The sequence below is a fragment of the Onychostruthus taczanowskii genome, unplaced genomic scaffold (genome assembly GCF_017590055.1).
Source record: "Onychostruthus taczanowskii isolate IOZ18803 unplaced genomic scaffold, ASM1759005v1 scaffold29, whole genome shotgun sequence".
Lineage (NCBI taxonomy): Eukaryota > Metazoa > Chordata > Aves > Passeriformes > Passeridae > Onychostruthus > Onychostruthus taczanowskii.
In genome coordinates, this window is record NW_024500239.1 from 2,121,292 (window position 1) to 2,137,199 (window position 15,908).

At 37.7% G+C, this 15,908-nt stretch overlaps 1 protein-coding gene across 1 annotated transcript in view; it reads right to left on the reverse strand.

Moving 5' to 3' along the window:
- Positions 1-15,908, reverse strand: part of MOCOS (molybdenum cofactor sulfurase) — a 208,252-nt gene that overhangs the window by 170,483 nt on the left and 21,861 nt on the right. The window contains exons 2-3 of the mRNA XM_041408136.1: positions 10,437-10,526; positions 7,806-7,872 (exon numbers count right to left, since the gene is read on the reverse strand). Of these exons, the coding sequence (XP_041264070.1) occupies positions 7,806-7,872; positions 10,437-10,526 (157 nt within the window). The remainder of the gene's footprint in view (positions 1-7,805; positions 7,873-10,436; positions 10,527-15,908) is intronic.

A 15,908-nucleotide genomic window follows, 5' to 3' on the forward strand; every position in this document is an offset into this window, starting at 1 on the left:
ATTCCATCTCAATTACCAAACCCTCAATTGCCAGGCTGCAGGATTTACTTCAGCAACCCCATTCTATTTTGGTCACACACTTCATAAAGATTAAGGTAATTTGGATCAAGCCCAAAGACAGAGTCATTGAGATTGGCGTGGGGGATGAAGAATGTGTTTTAGAAGTAGTATCTAGAGGAGTATATCTTGTTCAGTCTATGAAAACAGGTCTCCTGTGCTTAAATACATCAGAAGAGGTTAATAGTAGAATAGACCACAGAAGCCTATAAGCAATACAAAATTTTGGTATAGGAACAAAAGGACACTGGTTTCTCAAGACCCACTGTAAGAGGGAGTATTCTATTTCTTACAATGAGGAAAGATCATCATCAGTAGATGAAAAGTAGTCTATAATAGCTGGAGATGAAACACAAAATCCTGAAGGTTACATGCATTCCCATACTCTTTAACTACATCAGCTGGGATAAGTTTCTGACCTGGCTGTCCTGAAACATGGCACCCTAAAACCCCTACTGGGCACACACAGTCTCATTTCATCCCTGTCCAGGTTAAGGTGGTTGGGTTATACCAGACCCTCACCCCTTCAAAGTCACGGCCCATCTTTCCGCAGTCCTCAGTTTTTTTCTGCTGCTGCAGTGCTCTGCTCCTTGTGGTGTTTAACACATCCCCTGGGCAGCCTGGAAAGCCATGCAGCTGTCTGCCTTTTGACACAGAAAAGTTTTCATCAGGGCAGCCATGACCTCAGCAACAGGATGTTTCACATTTAATGAACACAGCTAGCTGGCACCTGCCTGAGGCCAAGTGTAGTCTCAGTGCTGGGGGAGGAAAAAACTGCTAAGAGACATGGGATATTAACTGAAAATTTCAGCAAGACAGCAGGTTGGAGAGAGTAGAAAAAAAACCAAAACAAACAACAACAACAACAACAACAAACTAGACAGCAGGTTGGAGAGAGTAGAAAACAAACCAAAACAAACAACAACAACAACAACAACAAACAAACAAAAAAAACCCACCCAAAATGAAACCAAAAAACTGCTAACAGTGTCAGGACTACAGCATCTAGCATGGCTGTGGTAAACAACCTTCTCATTAGAGAAAGGGAGCTGAAGGCTTGTGCCATCATTTGACAATGTAAATGTGTTTGCTCTGTCTATAAGAAGACCAGATGAGCTAGAGATAGTCTGGAACAATGCAGAGAGGAAACTGGCATTACCACAGATGAGAAGGAAGCCACAGTTACACTTGATGCATCAGGGGCAGAAGATAATTCTAAGGTTACATCAGAAATGAGAGTAAAAAGAAATGTGATGAAATCATTCAAACACTGCAGAGGCATCTGCCCCAAAGTTACTACTACTTGCACATCATATCTGCTTCTGGAGAAAAAAATAGCAGAAGATCCTGAATACATTGCCATATTCAGGAGATGAAAAGTTCACCAGTAGTTAAAATATATATATTCAAAATTTAAATAGTAAGTCATGAAGTAGTTAACCTCCATTCATAATAATAAAAACATAGGCAACACTAATAGCTATTCACTTAGGTGGACTTTATAATAAAACTACTTCAGTGAATACCAGTGTTTAAAATATTAAAAATCCTGATCACTAAGGATCATGCAGTGGGGGCTACAAAAACAGTACCAAAGTGCCAAGGGAACAGAACAGTAAGTAGAGTCAGAACTGGCAGTCAGAATTTTGAATGGGGGCAAAAAACTCATAGTGTAAATGATGACTTTTTAAGGACTTAAAACTGCTAGTTTAACGTGCAGCACGGTGAGGCTCAGGTAGCAAATAAAGGATGAGTGCAAAATGCTCTGTTTTGCAGCAGCAATGATACCAGGAATTTCAGATTGATTGAGACACAGATGGCAGGCACCATGGAAGCCCTTGGGAATGCTTTAGTGTGTCCTCAACAGCTTAATTATAACAATAAATGAAATTTTGTTTTGCAAGTGGAATGAATAAGATTCAAAATGGAGCTCAATACTGGGTCTACTAACTTCACAGAAAGATTATTAGAGACTATTTTAAAAGAGCCAGAAATAAATTATCTCTGTGTTTCTAAAAAAGTATATGAATTAGTATTTCCCAAAGTTATGATTTTAAATATGACAATAAGGTATGAACAGCACAAGTTAAAATTTGTCTTGCTGCGGGATCATTGAGTCAGTTTCAGAAGGAGCAAAACAGAAGACTGTAGACTGCAAAAAAATTAGACATGAAAAAAATCAGCAGAATTTTGAACAACATACATAACTGAAGATGTCTTTAAAAAATTTTTCAAATTCAGTCAGATGGAGCACCTCTCCAATGCTACATAACTTGTGCTGAGAAAGAGCAGTGCACTGAAGCCAAAACAAAGTTGTCAAGCACAACAGGTGCACACAGGGGATGGCAGAAATTATATTTGTGCTAAATATCTGGTCTTCCAACAGCCTTACTTGAAATACAAATAATCATGTAAGCCACTAATGAAGTTGTCAGGCTCCCCTGGAGTTGGCAAAGGAACTGCTAGTGTTCCCAGCAGCCAGGAAGGACAATGTTACTGCTCCTTGAACATCCAAGGCAACAAAAACGTCATCAGAAACATCACCCACTGGTGTCTCACAATGCCACTTCTTAGGAAAAGCAGCTGCAAACTCAGAAGAGGGAGGAACACTACATTTCTTCTATAAGTATTGTTTAGCCTTGGGAGGAGAAATAAAGCTTCCATATAGATCCTGTAAAAGACAGAGAGACTGAGAAAATTGAGAAAAGGAATTTGTGTTGGAGAAATTTCACTGTTTTTATAGTGTTTTGTTCCAGTCGGACTATCTCATCCATTAGCTCATGTACCCTTTCAAAGGCCTCCCCATGGGCATAGAGGTCATTGGGTCCCTGCCAAAAAAGCAGCTGAGGAGCATCAAGGCTGTGTGCATTTAAAAAAATGTGAACTTAACCAATGGCCTGAATCCAAGTAAGCCTGTACCACTCTCCCTACTCTGAATGTTATCTAGAGAGCAATGGCACAGAAAGATCTCATTTAAACTTAGTCTTCATAGCTGCTTTGTCACAAACATATTATAAAAGCAGAGTCCTGAGGGGTTTTTTTCTGAATCAGAAAGAAAGGGAAAAAAAAAAAAAAAAGGTTGCATCCAGACTTTTTCAGACCTCTATGCAAAACATTCTAGCCACCCATACTAATAAAACTCAGAATTTCCCAGAAGCATTTCATCCTTTTTGTTCATAAACTAGCAATCTTGACCTCCAGCTTTTAATTTATTTTACTGAAGAATTTATTTCTTTCAATAAATGAAGCACTCCAGATTTGACTCCCTATGCAATGAAGATTAGTCAGAGAACATGACAGTGCATGTGCCAATTTTATTTGCTACTCTCCATATATATGAAGGTATAAAGCTGACTACCAGAAAAGTAACAGAAGGCATTAGCAAATTCCTTTCTAAAGCTTCAGCTCATCAAGTTAATGATTAATGGATTTATTAAAATAGAGCTGAAAGTCCAGGAGCAAAGTTCCAAAGTAAAACAAAATAATTTTACTTGTTCTTAAAACAGTCTGCTAACTCATTCAAAAATGATGTGTTACTCTGACCAGAAGCTTTTTACTACCTTGCATAGGACTGCAAAGAGTAAACCCTCCAAAAGTAATCGATTGACTCATAGAAACAACTGTTTATAAAATGAAGTCCTTTGCACAAAAGGCTAGGTGTGGCTGAGGGAAAAGCAAGAAATATCTGCACCAAAGCCCCTGCTGTGCTGTCACTCAGCACATGACAGGGCCCACAGCTGGGTCATCAGACACTCACTGGGGGCACCCTGGGATTGTTTAATTGCATGCCTAAATAATTTCATGAACCACAAGGAACCCCTCTTGCCTAAAGTCTTCCAAAAAACCTATTACATTATTCCTAATTATCTTCTAATGCCTTTCTCATTTACATGTACAGAGTCACTGCAGTGAGCACAGTGACCTTTTGCTGGACTTCACCAACTGTGGTACTTCATAGTTGTCCCACTGAGCAGTGGGATCAGGAAAAGCAGTGTTGCAAATGGTGCTCTAAAACAAGCATACAGAAGGACTGAACCACCCTAGACTGGCAACAAGGTTTTCAAGCTGATGGGTGCCATTAAGGAGGACAGGATGCAGTGCTCAGATGTCACTCATCCATACGGTCTCCTGTCAGTGACCTTTGCAAAGAACAAATCAATACTAAGAAGATACTGTATCTACTATTTCTTACTGTGCAGGAAAGGTCAAGCCATTTTCATGTATGTTTCAGTTACAACATTACTGTTTTCAGACATGGAACTCCTTAAACACGGGAATTTAAAAAAAACCCCTATCTTGAACAAAACAACATTTCAAAATGTGTTAACTTAAAGAAAAGATTTGGAATGGAAACTTATTTCATAAGCAAGGTATGATGCTTGCAGAAGGAAAGTAAAGTTCTATCTTGCTATCATGAAATGTTCTCTAAAAATACAATGCAAATGAAATTAGAAACAGCATTTATGAGACTGCTTCCTTAGCATAATCTGGTACCACCTGTGTGTTTTACCACAGAAAAAAATATAATTTTAAAACACTGAGCCATTTACAGTTGTTTTGCCCACTGTACCTGTTTTTGACTGTATGCACTGATTAATCTCCTCTTACAGTTCACTTAGACAGCATATTTTGAGAGAAGCCCTTATAGGTTCATGTTTTGCTTTCTATATTTTAACTTGATCTCATTTAGCTCAATTCTTTTAGCTTCAGCGAAAAAATTATGTAATATACATATTGCCACATCTAGGAGATGCTTGGTACCAAAATCATAACTGAAATTTCTGGCCTTTAAAAAAATATATATTTGAATTCCAGAAGTATGATTCAGTTTAACACTTCATAGGACCTGAAAGTTCAAGGAGGAACATCAGAACTCTATTACAACACTGTGTATACATGAAAAAATATCCTGTTGTGTATCTTAAACATACCACAGATTTTAAACTTCAGTGTGGTTCTGTTTAGAAGACACTGCTGCACTATTTGATATTGCAAGTACAAGATCCACAAGGACAACATGTTAAAATATTCAGAATCTAGTATTTTTAAATGCTTGCATATGGGGAAAGAGTTATTTAATACTCAGTGTAATGAATTTCCGAGTTACATTAACTGCAGCATCATAAGGAGAAATTGTACTCCTGCTCTCTAGCAGTGTGGAAGTGGAGCAATGGCAGTGCCATAGATCCATAAGCAAAGTAATAAAAAAGGATCTATAATCTTTTGATGCATACATTTAATACATTTCTGTAAGGTTTATTACATTTCTTGCTTCCTCTTTTCAGCATCACTCATGGTTAATGTTGAGGTATGCATAATGCTTAAAATCACTCAGCAGTCCACATTAAGAAAAGAGAAGCAATGTTCTCAAGAATAAAATAGTTATTTCTAATCTTTCTGCACTTGAGTTGGTCAAGAGGTAAAGCATCTTATTGTAATTTTGTAAATCTGAGAAAACATCCACTGACTCAATTATTTAATTATTTATGTTATTCTATTGCAAAGCCACACTAAGAATGGTTTCTCTCCGTCAAGCAGATATGAAGGTAAAACCAAATCCCTCATCTTTGTACCACTGAACAGCGTACACTGACAGATTAGGAAAGTCTATTCTGATGCTGCTGTCACCCATATCAGCAAATATAAATCTGAAATTAAGTTTGGTGTTTATTTTTAATTAGTTGATTGTGCAATCACATTGGAAAATCAAATTTAAAAAATAATAATAAAAAAAAATAGCATTGTCTCGGAGTCAAACACTGAAAAAAAGCTATACTTCTGAATGCAGCCATGTGCTAAAAGCCAAATTACAAGCCAGCAATTCATTTTAAGATTTCTAAAACTACCTGCTGAATCATTTTTTCACTGAGGAAATCCAATCTACGCATTGTGATGCAGGACAGAGCTGCCTGTCTCCCTGTCTTGCCATACTGCTTATTTTGATTAGCTGCAATGGCATAGAGGTATAGATTTTTAATATACTTTTATTGCATTTTGGATAGCTGACTTACTGACAGTAGGTTTGGGGCATTTTCTCTCTGAATTTTTATGACTATGCCTTTTTGACAACTGTAGTTTTTAACTTTTCATTGGGAGTTTAAAAATGGCTGCATTTCTTTAGGGACAGATGAAAAATTCTATCAGGTGTAATACCAAAAAATGTTTGTTTAGGTGCAGAGGGCATTTAAAAAAAAAATAAAAACAAAACATACAAAAGCCCCCTCGAAACTAACACTGGTATGTTCTTGTCAGCTCCGATTCTGTCCTTAAAAAAGTCTCAAGCTTTTTTAAAGTAGGATCCAAAATAAAACATGCTGAAGATGTAAGTTCTTTTCAAGTGATCTAGGTTTTTACTCAGTGAAAGCCTATTTCCTTACTCCCTAACAACGAAGAACACACAGTACAATAGTAATTATTCTAAAAACAGTTACACTTCCTACTGTGCCTTCATAAGCAGAACTGTGAAACGGCAACATTGCAACAGCACTCAGTAAATGGAAATCAGAATGCTAACTCTGCATGCGAGCACACAGGTCTGATCAAAAGACTCTGCAGACTGTGGGTATTGCTGTAACTGGCTATAAGCGTCTGCTTCTGAAGACAGCTATTCCTCATGGGTAGTCTCTTTCCTTCCATTTGGCCATACGTTAATGGGTTGTCATCCTGCACAGCATTAAGAGAGGGTTGTGGCATAAGCAAAAAGAAATAGTTTCTTCAGAAAGCTGGAGATGCAAAGGGGGAAACAGATTGTAGCCACCAGCAGCATCCAACCAGAAATCCTTGAGTTTTTTACAATCCTATAAAAACAGTCAGAGAAAATGCAGCAGAAAGGTATAAAACAGTTTTTCTTCATTACAACTATGAACACTATAATGCTATTGATCTGAATTCTGTGATGTGTTTTGGAGAAATATTTACTTTCAAGGAAGAAGATAAAATAGGAATCCATTACATACTTTACTTGCCTTAAGTGTGTCATTAAAAGCAGGAAAACAAACTCAAAGCATTTATATTCTGTGAAAAAAATATATTTTATAAAATAGCAAGAGTTTTCTGAAACAAATTCCTAAAACAAATAACCAAGTGCCTAAGTGGTATATTTCATCATGATGTAAATCATGACAAATCAATTGCAAGATGTGTACCTTCAGCACACTCCATCCTGAGCTTTCAAAGGAATACTTTGTTTAGAGAAACAGTTCATTTTCTTGCCCACACCCAGATGCCCCAACACTCCCTTTTACCTTTTTTTTTCCTACTCTAAAAAGTTATACTAAAACCGCTTTAAAAGGTATTTTATTACTCCAATGGAAGTAAGTACTTGCTGTAAAACAATGTACACACTCCCATAAGCTTTTTGTAAATTCTCACAAGCCATTACACCCTATTTAATATTATCTGCATTTTAACCATGTCTTTGTACCTAGTCCCACCTTACTATTTTACCATACCATCTTACTAATAATCACTTCTGAAATTCCAAGTCCTACATCTTAATTAAAACTGTGGACTTGTATTACAGCACTAAATTAACTACAGGACTTTGAGGATTTGGCCATCTGGGAGAAAAATAATTTATATGATCCAAGACTTGATTGTCCAAATATCTTGTGTTTTAAAAGTGAGGTATTTTCTTTAGGTATTACAGATGACCCTTACAAAATGGTACCACATCAAAGTCATCAAAACAGTGCAGATCTAACCTATCAAGTGCATAATATAACATCTGAAAAAAAAGATTATTCTACCTGTATCGAACATGCTCGATTGTGTCATATGTCAGCTTGCTGCTGATATTCTGACTATGAGGGTTGCCTAGGAGACAAGAGAGATACAGAAATTAATCATTAATCACAATTTTGCTATTAAATTTCTCTTTTATCAAAGTATTACACCAAGTGAGCCTAAAAGATGATAAAGATTCAATGCGTACTTCACAGCAATTCCCTGAAGCCCCTTAGTCAAGAGAAGGGACATACAACAAAGTAAAGCAATTATAACAGACCTAGAAACTTCAGCTGGATCTCTTACTAATATTTAGGCAGTTCCCCTAAAAAGAAAATGCACAAACATACTAGAAAAACTACAGACAGAATGCACATTCATAAACATATTTGTGCAGTAGCTAAGAAGCAAAAGACAGGATCTGGAGATAACAGACAATCACGATTGGATAGAAGAATTAATCCTTGGTTTTTTTAGTGTCTGAAATTCTAATAATTCATTGAAGTATAAATTTTATTGCAAAATTAGTAGCCACCTTAGCCCAGCTCAGCACAAGCATATATAACAATTAAGACAGCATGATTTTATCTTCTTGAGCAAAAAAGATTACAGCAATATTCACACAGACACAGCACACTTTCCTATTAGCAAATACTTAGAGAACATGCAAAAACAGTTTGGAAAGGGAATAAGAAAAAAATTGCTACACTAACACAGTTTTTGCAGTAGGCTGCAATATTAGCTACTCTTTTCAAAATTTAAAAGTTACGCTGCTGAAAGTTGTTGAGTGAAGGTGTTGAAAATAATAACTTTAGAGCTCAAACCCAAAACTTAGACTTTTCACATCTGATGTTGTATGTCTGTAATTTCCAATTCAAATAGTGTCACTTCTAATTTGAAAGTATTTCTTACTTACATTACTTTCCCTCATTTACACATGCAACAGCTAAACTGCAGTTCTTTGGGCCTGTGGATTGTCACCAAGAAAATAAAAAAACTGCAAGTCAAACTCCCCCTTCACTCACATCTGTGTTTGTTAAATTAACTCTTCCTATACTGTCCTTAGACAGCATTTACTGTCCTTAGAGTATGAGATGTGACTGGAAAAAAAAATATATTGATTACGCTGGAGCTCTTATCATTTTAGATGAAAATACCAACAAAAATATACAATTTGTTCTCCTACACCATTATAGGTACTATGTAAAATCTGCTCCACACTGACAGTACTACACTAGTTCTATTCATAAGCACTCGATTCACAATTTTTTTTTCTGCCACAGATGGTACTTATTAAAAAGATTTAGCCCAATGTTTGAAATAACTAAGAACAGAGCACAGACATTTCAATTTACAATGTCTATGGTGACAGAACATTAATTTTTATATCACTGGAATGCACTTGAATAGGAGATCTTGAATGTAATCAAATCAATGTATTTTGTTGTAACAGGAAAAAAAAAGCCCCTATCTCTATAAAGAATAACACTTACTTTGTAGTGGAACTCAAATTTATGCTCTGGATCCCAGCCTTGTCAGCATTCAGGAAAAAGAATAGGAGGAAATGATATAATGGCATATGGAAAATGAAAACTACTCAAAACTCTCAAGTGGCTTGCCCAGGTGATAAGCATATGTGCCAGTGCTGGAGTGAACAAGGATTTTCTTGTAAAGCAGTGGTACCTAGTTCCCAAGTGAGGAATCCTTTTGTTCCATGTATCAGGGAGCACAAGAAAGACACAAAACTAGCAAAAAGGACACATGACCCACAGACAGTAAGACACCATAGAAAATTTGATTACTTCAGTGGGACTTCTCACAGCATAATACTGTGCAGTTTATTTTTTTCTAGTTGAGCATGACTCACTCTAATGTAAATTGTCTCACACAGTATCAATATTTCTATACAATGGATGCCGCTGACTTTGTGTGTAATTCTTGGCTAGATAATAACATCAGAAAGAAATAAAAGGTTTAGGTGGAGGATCTGGGGATGAAGTACTTACAGGTGGTGCTGTAATAGTTAAATCTCCACCAAGATATTACACAATTCTGTAGATACTTTGACTCACATTCCTCTGCACAGGATTGCTTTGGCAATACCTATCCTTTTTCTGAGTAGGCACCAAAGTCTAATAGTCAGAGCAGAGCAAAGTCTAATAGCACCTATTCTGTGCCTAAATTCACTTGGGATCTTTGAGCTATGCTTTCTTCTGAATAAAATTTTTATACTGAGTCACAGTATAAGCTCTTTGTGATGACTCTGTCTGAGAAGGAGGGTGGTTCTGGATTCTAGTTATTGCATAAGAAACTAGGTTTGCATTTTTTTGTGGAAAAAACCCACAAAGAATGAACAGTGCTTATAGCTAAAATGTATTTCTTTATCCCAAGCCTGGTGCCCTAACAGAGTCGTGCAACAGAGCCATGTTTGCTTTCATCTTTCTTCTTTACCAGCATAGACAGGTCTTTGGCTACCACAGAATGAAGCCAGGGGTGACACAAAGGGCCTATACCTCCTTTGTAAAAGCACTGGTCTTCCAATTACTCTACAAAAGCATTAAAAAGCCTGCAGAAGGTCTCTTCCAAGAAGCTCAGTTTTGAATGATTTAGATGGAAAATTGAGAAGACTTATGGGAACGTTGCTTTGTACTTACCATAAATGTTGTTTCTGAGGTCATCAGTAAAAGCTTTAAGTAGACTCTCCGGGAAAAGTGCTGAACCAGCATGGTCAAGGTAAGTAATCCCTAAAATACAAATACAATTACTAGTTTCAATTTTTAAAAGATTCAACGCCACTCACACAGATAACATTGCGAATGCACCATTCAAATACCTCTTTTCATTCACTAGCAGAAAATTAAAAAAAGGATGAAACAATAGAAGGTAAGCATTTTGATTATCTGTGCATAATTTTTAATTAAAACCAAAGAGGTCCTTCCTTTCATGCCTAGATTACACAATCCTTGGAAGAGAAAAATCTTTTGTTTGGCCTGTACAAAACTGAGCAAGCTGGTGTCTTCAGCCATAATACCTCACTACTTCTAGGCACTACTTATTATGAAAACTACTATTACCACAATGCTAATAATTATTATTAACAGCAACACTGATAGTGACGTCTCCTTGCTGACAGGTGACACAACTCTCTCAAGAACTGACAAGACCTAAATTGTTTCTGAAGACCAAAGACATGACTAGTAGAAGTTTTAATGCATTTAATCATGTCTCTCCACTCTGCTGCACTTAACATTCAATTAATTTTTAAAATCTGCTTTTATAGTATTAAGCTATTGCAAAACTTTTAAACAAATGCTTATTGGAAATGAAGGCTTTTTCATGTTTGGCCATTTTAGATTTCTTAATGTTTAGCAATTATTCTTCCATTTCTCCAGTGTGTTTCATGCTCTTTTAGTTTTCTCATTTCACTTACCTTAAGTATTTCAACCTATTTCAAATTCTAATAATGATGAATATGATTAAGATTAGAATTTATTAAGTATTTTAAAGGTCTTCCCTTTCCACATAGATTTAAAATTCAGTTAAGCTTTAAATGAGACATCTCGACACTTGGAAATATAATATATTATGTTAGCAGTGATCCACTGGGTAAAGCTGTGAGGCAGGGCTAATAATAAAACCAATCCAGACACCCACCCCTTATTTTCAAAAGAGGAATCCTCTCCTGCCTTAAGATATCCTCACTTAAGAGTGCCTAGCAGAAGCAGAATTCTTAATGATGGCTTGAAGTCAGTCAAGTGTTTTAAAGTGCTTCAAGGGGTGGACAATGGACAAAACTAAGGGTCAAAAAAAAAAAGGGTCAACTTATTAGCTGTACAGGTTTTTTAGGCTTTTACTTATTTAAAAAAGATGAATCCTAGGAAGTTTCTCCCAAGCAGTATGAAGCAGCACACACATGCACTCAGGGGTCAAAATGCATATGGAGGTCTGTCCTGCTCAGTTCCCAACAGCTGCTCAGCTCTTTGCAGGAATGCAGGGCTTTGGAGGGAGAGAGCACACTGCCCACGGCAGGACACAGCCAGGCCCTGCCCAGCACTGTGGCACAGCTCCTGCCAGCAAGGGGACAGCAGCTTTCCCCCAGCAGGACATATGCTCACCATGGCCACCCCAGGAACTGCAGCTTGGCACCAAAAGCTCTGGCAGGCCCTGAGATGGAGTTAAAGCATGGAGCAACAGCCCCAGTCTACACTAGCTCCAACAGCAGCAGTCGGGGCCATAGGCAGCCCATGGTCACTGGGAGAGGTGGGAAAGGTGGGAAAGGCAGGACTGAGGCTGAGAATGGGAAGAGGCAGCCCTGAGCCAGACACAGGTGGGAGAACTGCTGTCCTGGAAGGAACGACCCTGGCTAACACTCTTCCAACAAAGCCTCCACAGAGGTGCCATTTGGCTCTCATGGGCACCAGGAGCACAGCCAGGCGGTGCTCCTCTGGGAGCAGTTTCTGTGTTTGGACCCTTCCAGCCCCAAGGATGGAGACAGCACTGAAGTCATTACACTGCTTTAAGCACGAGCAAAACACAGGCAACCAGCTGAGGCTCCTTAAACACAAGCTCCTCAAACAAAGGGCAGGCACTGCCCAACCTGACCAACACTCCTGTGAGACAATGTGGACTAAGAGACCTCTAGGTAAAGGCCACTTTAGTTATGAAGGACAATATTGCAGTTCTGTGAAATGGAAGTATAAAAAACAGATAGTCATTTTTTAAACTCCTTCTCTGGGTATAATACTTTTTAAATCTGTGAGGAAATTTGGCTGAGGAAGGAAATATTATTAATTCTTAAACATTTATTCTATATTTAATGCTGCTGTTTAATTGAAAACAGAGAACAGCTTTTAATACTCTCTCCCACTGCCCAAAAAAGAAATGGGCTCTCTCATCTTTTGAGGCTGCACTGAAACAAATCTTCATTGCTATTGCACTTTTATGATGTAGTTTTTCCTTGCTATATTATTTCAACCAAATTGTATTTTTAAAGAAAAGAAAAAAAAAAAAAAAGGTGGCACATATATAACACAACAGGAAAAAAAAACATATTGATAACTTTCATTGTGTTTTTCCCCTGGTTTAATAACATTTGCTATTTTATCTTTATTGAATGCACATTAAGCAAAGAGATTTGTCAGTATATAGAGAACAACAGTTCCCGTTGTTTCACTGTGGTATTTAGTATATAGGCTGTCAGCACTATGGAATGATACTGTTTATGGGAAATAACAGGAGAAAGAAAATATAATATGATCAACCAAAAGAACATTAAAATGCAATATCCATCAGGACATCGTTTCATTGCTCAGGGAAAATGCAAAATTAACTTGTAGTTTAATTTACATACTATTATGTTTGGAGTGTGTAACTGACTTCACTGGTCTAATAATATACCAACTATTTGATAAAATCGTATTTCAGAAGTAGGGTTTTTTTTTTTTTTTAATACAAGTATCAAAAACCATGAAATGTGTTGACATTAGTTATGGAGAGTTATTCAGCTAGAGTATTGGTTCATAAGCTGCAATATTCATATGCTAATATTCTTGCAGATTAATTTTACATGGGAAACTCCTTGGGAACCAATACAGAGGCCAGTCCGTCCTGCTGAAAAAGTCCCAGCCCAGCTCTCTGAACTCCTTACGTGCTACAATTCACCTCTTAACATAGCATTTACCATCTCTGTGCTCTTGGCCCTTCATAAAAAAAAAAAACTTCATGAGTGCACACCTACATACAGTCTCATAAAAGCCAGTTTAACTGAACATTTCTACCTCTTAAAAGAAAAAAGAAAATTTAATTTGGAGCATTTTAATAGAGTTTAAGGTCAAGCAAGAACACTCAACTGCACAAAAGTCTGAGAACCTGCAAAACATACAAGGCAAAGAGAAACTACCAGATTAATCTTTGTGAGCCAAATATCTGCTTCTGACAAAAGCACAAAAATGTGATTAAATGTGACTAAATGTTGCCTAAAATGTGAGTCCACCTGACTTAGAAGAAATTGAAAGACATAATTTGATGAACTGAAAGCCTAACAAGGCAGTTACATCTTTATTAATTCTTTTAGTAACTGCTAAGGTGTGCAAATGTCTACCACGCAGAGGATAGTCTAGAGGGGAAGCACAGAGAGCCACCCTGGAGGCACTTCCTACAATGGCCTGGTGCCACATGGCACTAAGTGACTAAGCTGTCTCCTACTTCACAACCCACCCATAAACCCATGTCTAGTCACCCAGCTCCTCTGTGGCTAAATGATTACTACTTCGGTATTATGAAATATGTTCTTGTAATCCTTGAAACTGTTCTTGGTGCTACACATTTCTGAACTTTGTCTGAGTATCACTTCCAAAAATAACCAATTTACCTACGCACCATCTGGACACTCCATGTTCACCTCCTTAACCTTTTGTTATTCTGTGATTCTACTACAGTCACCAAAACAAGCCAACCTGAGTTTCACAGGCTTTCACAGGTTATTTCTCACAATCCTGACACTTCAAAATTCCTGCACTCCATCTGATTATAGGCTGCCAGTTATATTGCCCAAAGTCTCATAATAAAGAATGAAATGTGTAGTTACAAGGCAGCAACTCTACAGAGTCATAAATTTTGATTGGTGGATATAATTGCTATTCAGTAAGATTATATACACAACATTACTTGGAATGTAGATACAGAAAATGCCCTGGGGAGAAAATATATATCTTAAATATGGCAATATTAACAAAACCAGTATGAAATAAACACAAGCTGAAGGCAAAATTAAACACTATCTGTCAAAAGATAAATATCACATTTCCATATAAAAGGCCATGAGCAGGAGAAAAAAGAAGTGACAAAATAGGTAGAAGTGGGCTCTACAGAGGTTGTAGACAAGTGTGATATCATTTGGACGCAGAGAGGTTTTAACAGGTAGGATCACATCAGGTACCTCAGATTCTTAGTCATAGAACAGTTTGGGTTGAAAGGAACCTTAAAGATTATCTCATTCCAACCATCCTGCCATGAGTAGGGACACCTTCCATTAGCCCAGGTTGCCTGAAGTCCCATCCAACCTGATTTTGAACACTTCAAGGGATGGGGCATCTACAACATCCCTAGGCAATCTGTTCCATTGCCTTACCGCCCTCACAGTAAAGAATTTCTTTCTAATATATAATCTAAACCTAACTCTTTTCCAGTTTGAAGCCATTCCTCCTTGTCGTGTTATAGGTTGGAAATGGGTTGGGTTGGAATTTCTATCTATTAGAGGCGTGGCAGCTAACAGAGGCTATCTTCTGTTAATTGGGCAGTTTTCTTTATCTCTTCCACAACCAATCCTCCCTCAGGGGAGATATCTTCTGTTAATGGGCTATTGAATGTCACTGCATGACTGATAAAAATTACAGCATTCCATTGTGAGATGCTCCACCCAGAGGGAGGAGCCAAGGATTTCTAACTGGATATAATCAGAGATTTTGGGTTACGCAGTTTTTCCCACTGTATTCTCAAAGGAGGAACTCTTTCCCACTGGATTCCCAGAGGAAGACCAGGCCCACCTACACCACTACTGGACCTTGAGAGGAAGACTACATCCTTCTACAGGATCACCGCTTCAACAGAACCACATCAGCCACTGCAGGGGGACTGCAGCCACCATTTCAATCGGACTGCTACCAACCCTCTGACCAACAGGGTATCAGGTCCTATTCTGACTCTGTCAGTGTTGTTTTGTATTACTGCATTGTTTATTTTTTTTTCTTCTCTAATAAAGAACTGTTATTCCCTCTCCCATATCTTTGCCTGAGAGCTCCTTAATTTCAAAATTATAACAATTCAGAGGGAGGCTGTTAACATTTTCCATTTCAGGGGGGGCTCCTGCCTTAGCAGATACCTGTCTTTTCAAACCGAAACACTTGTAAAAAGTCCCTCTTCATCTTTCTTGTAGGCTTCAAATACCAGAAGGCTGCAATTATATCACCCCGAATGCTTCTCTTTTCCAGGCTGAACAATCCCATTTCTCTCAGCCTTTCCTTATGGGAGAGGTGCTCCATTCCTCTAATCATCTTGGTGGTCTCCTCTAGGTTGCTCTAACAGGTCAGTGTCCTTCCTGTGTTGAGGACCCCAGAGCTGGACACAGC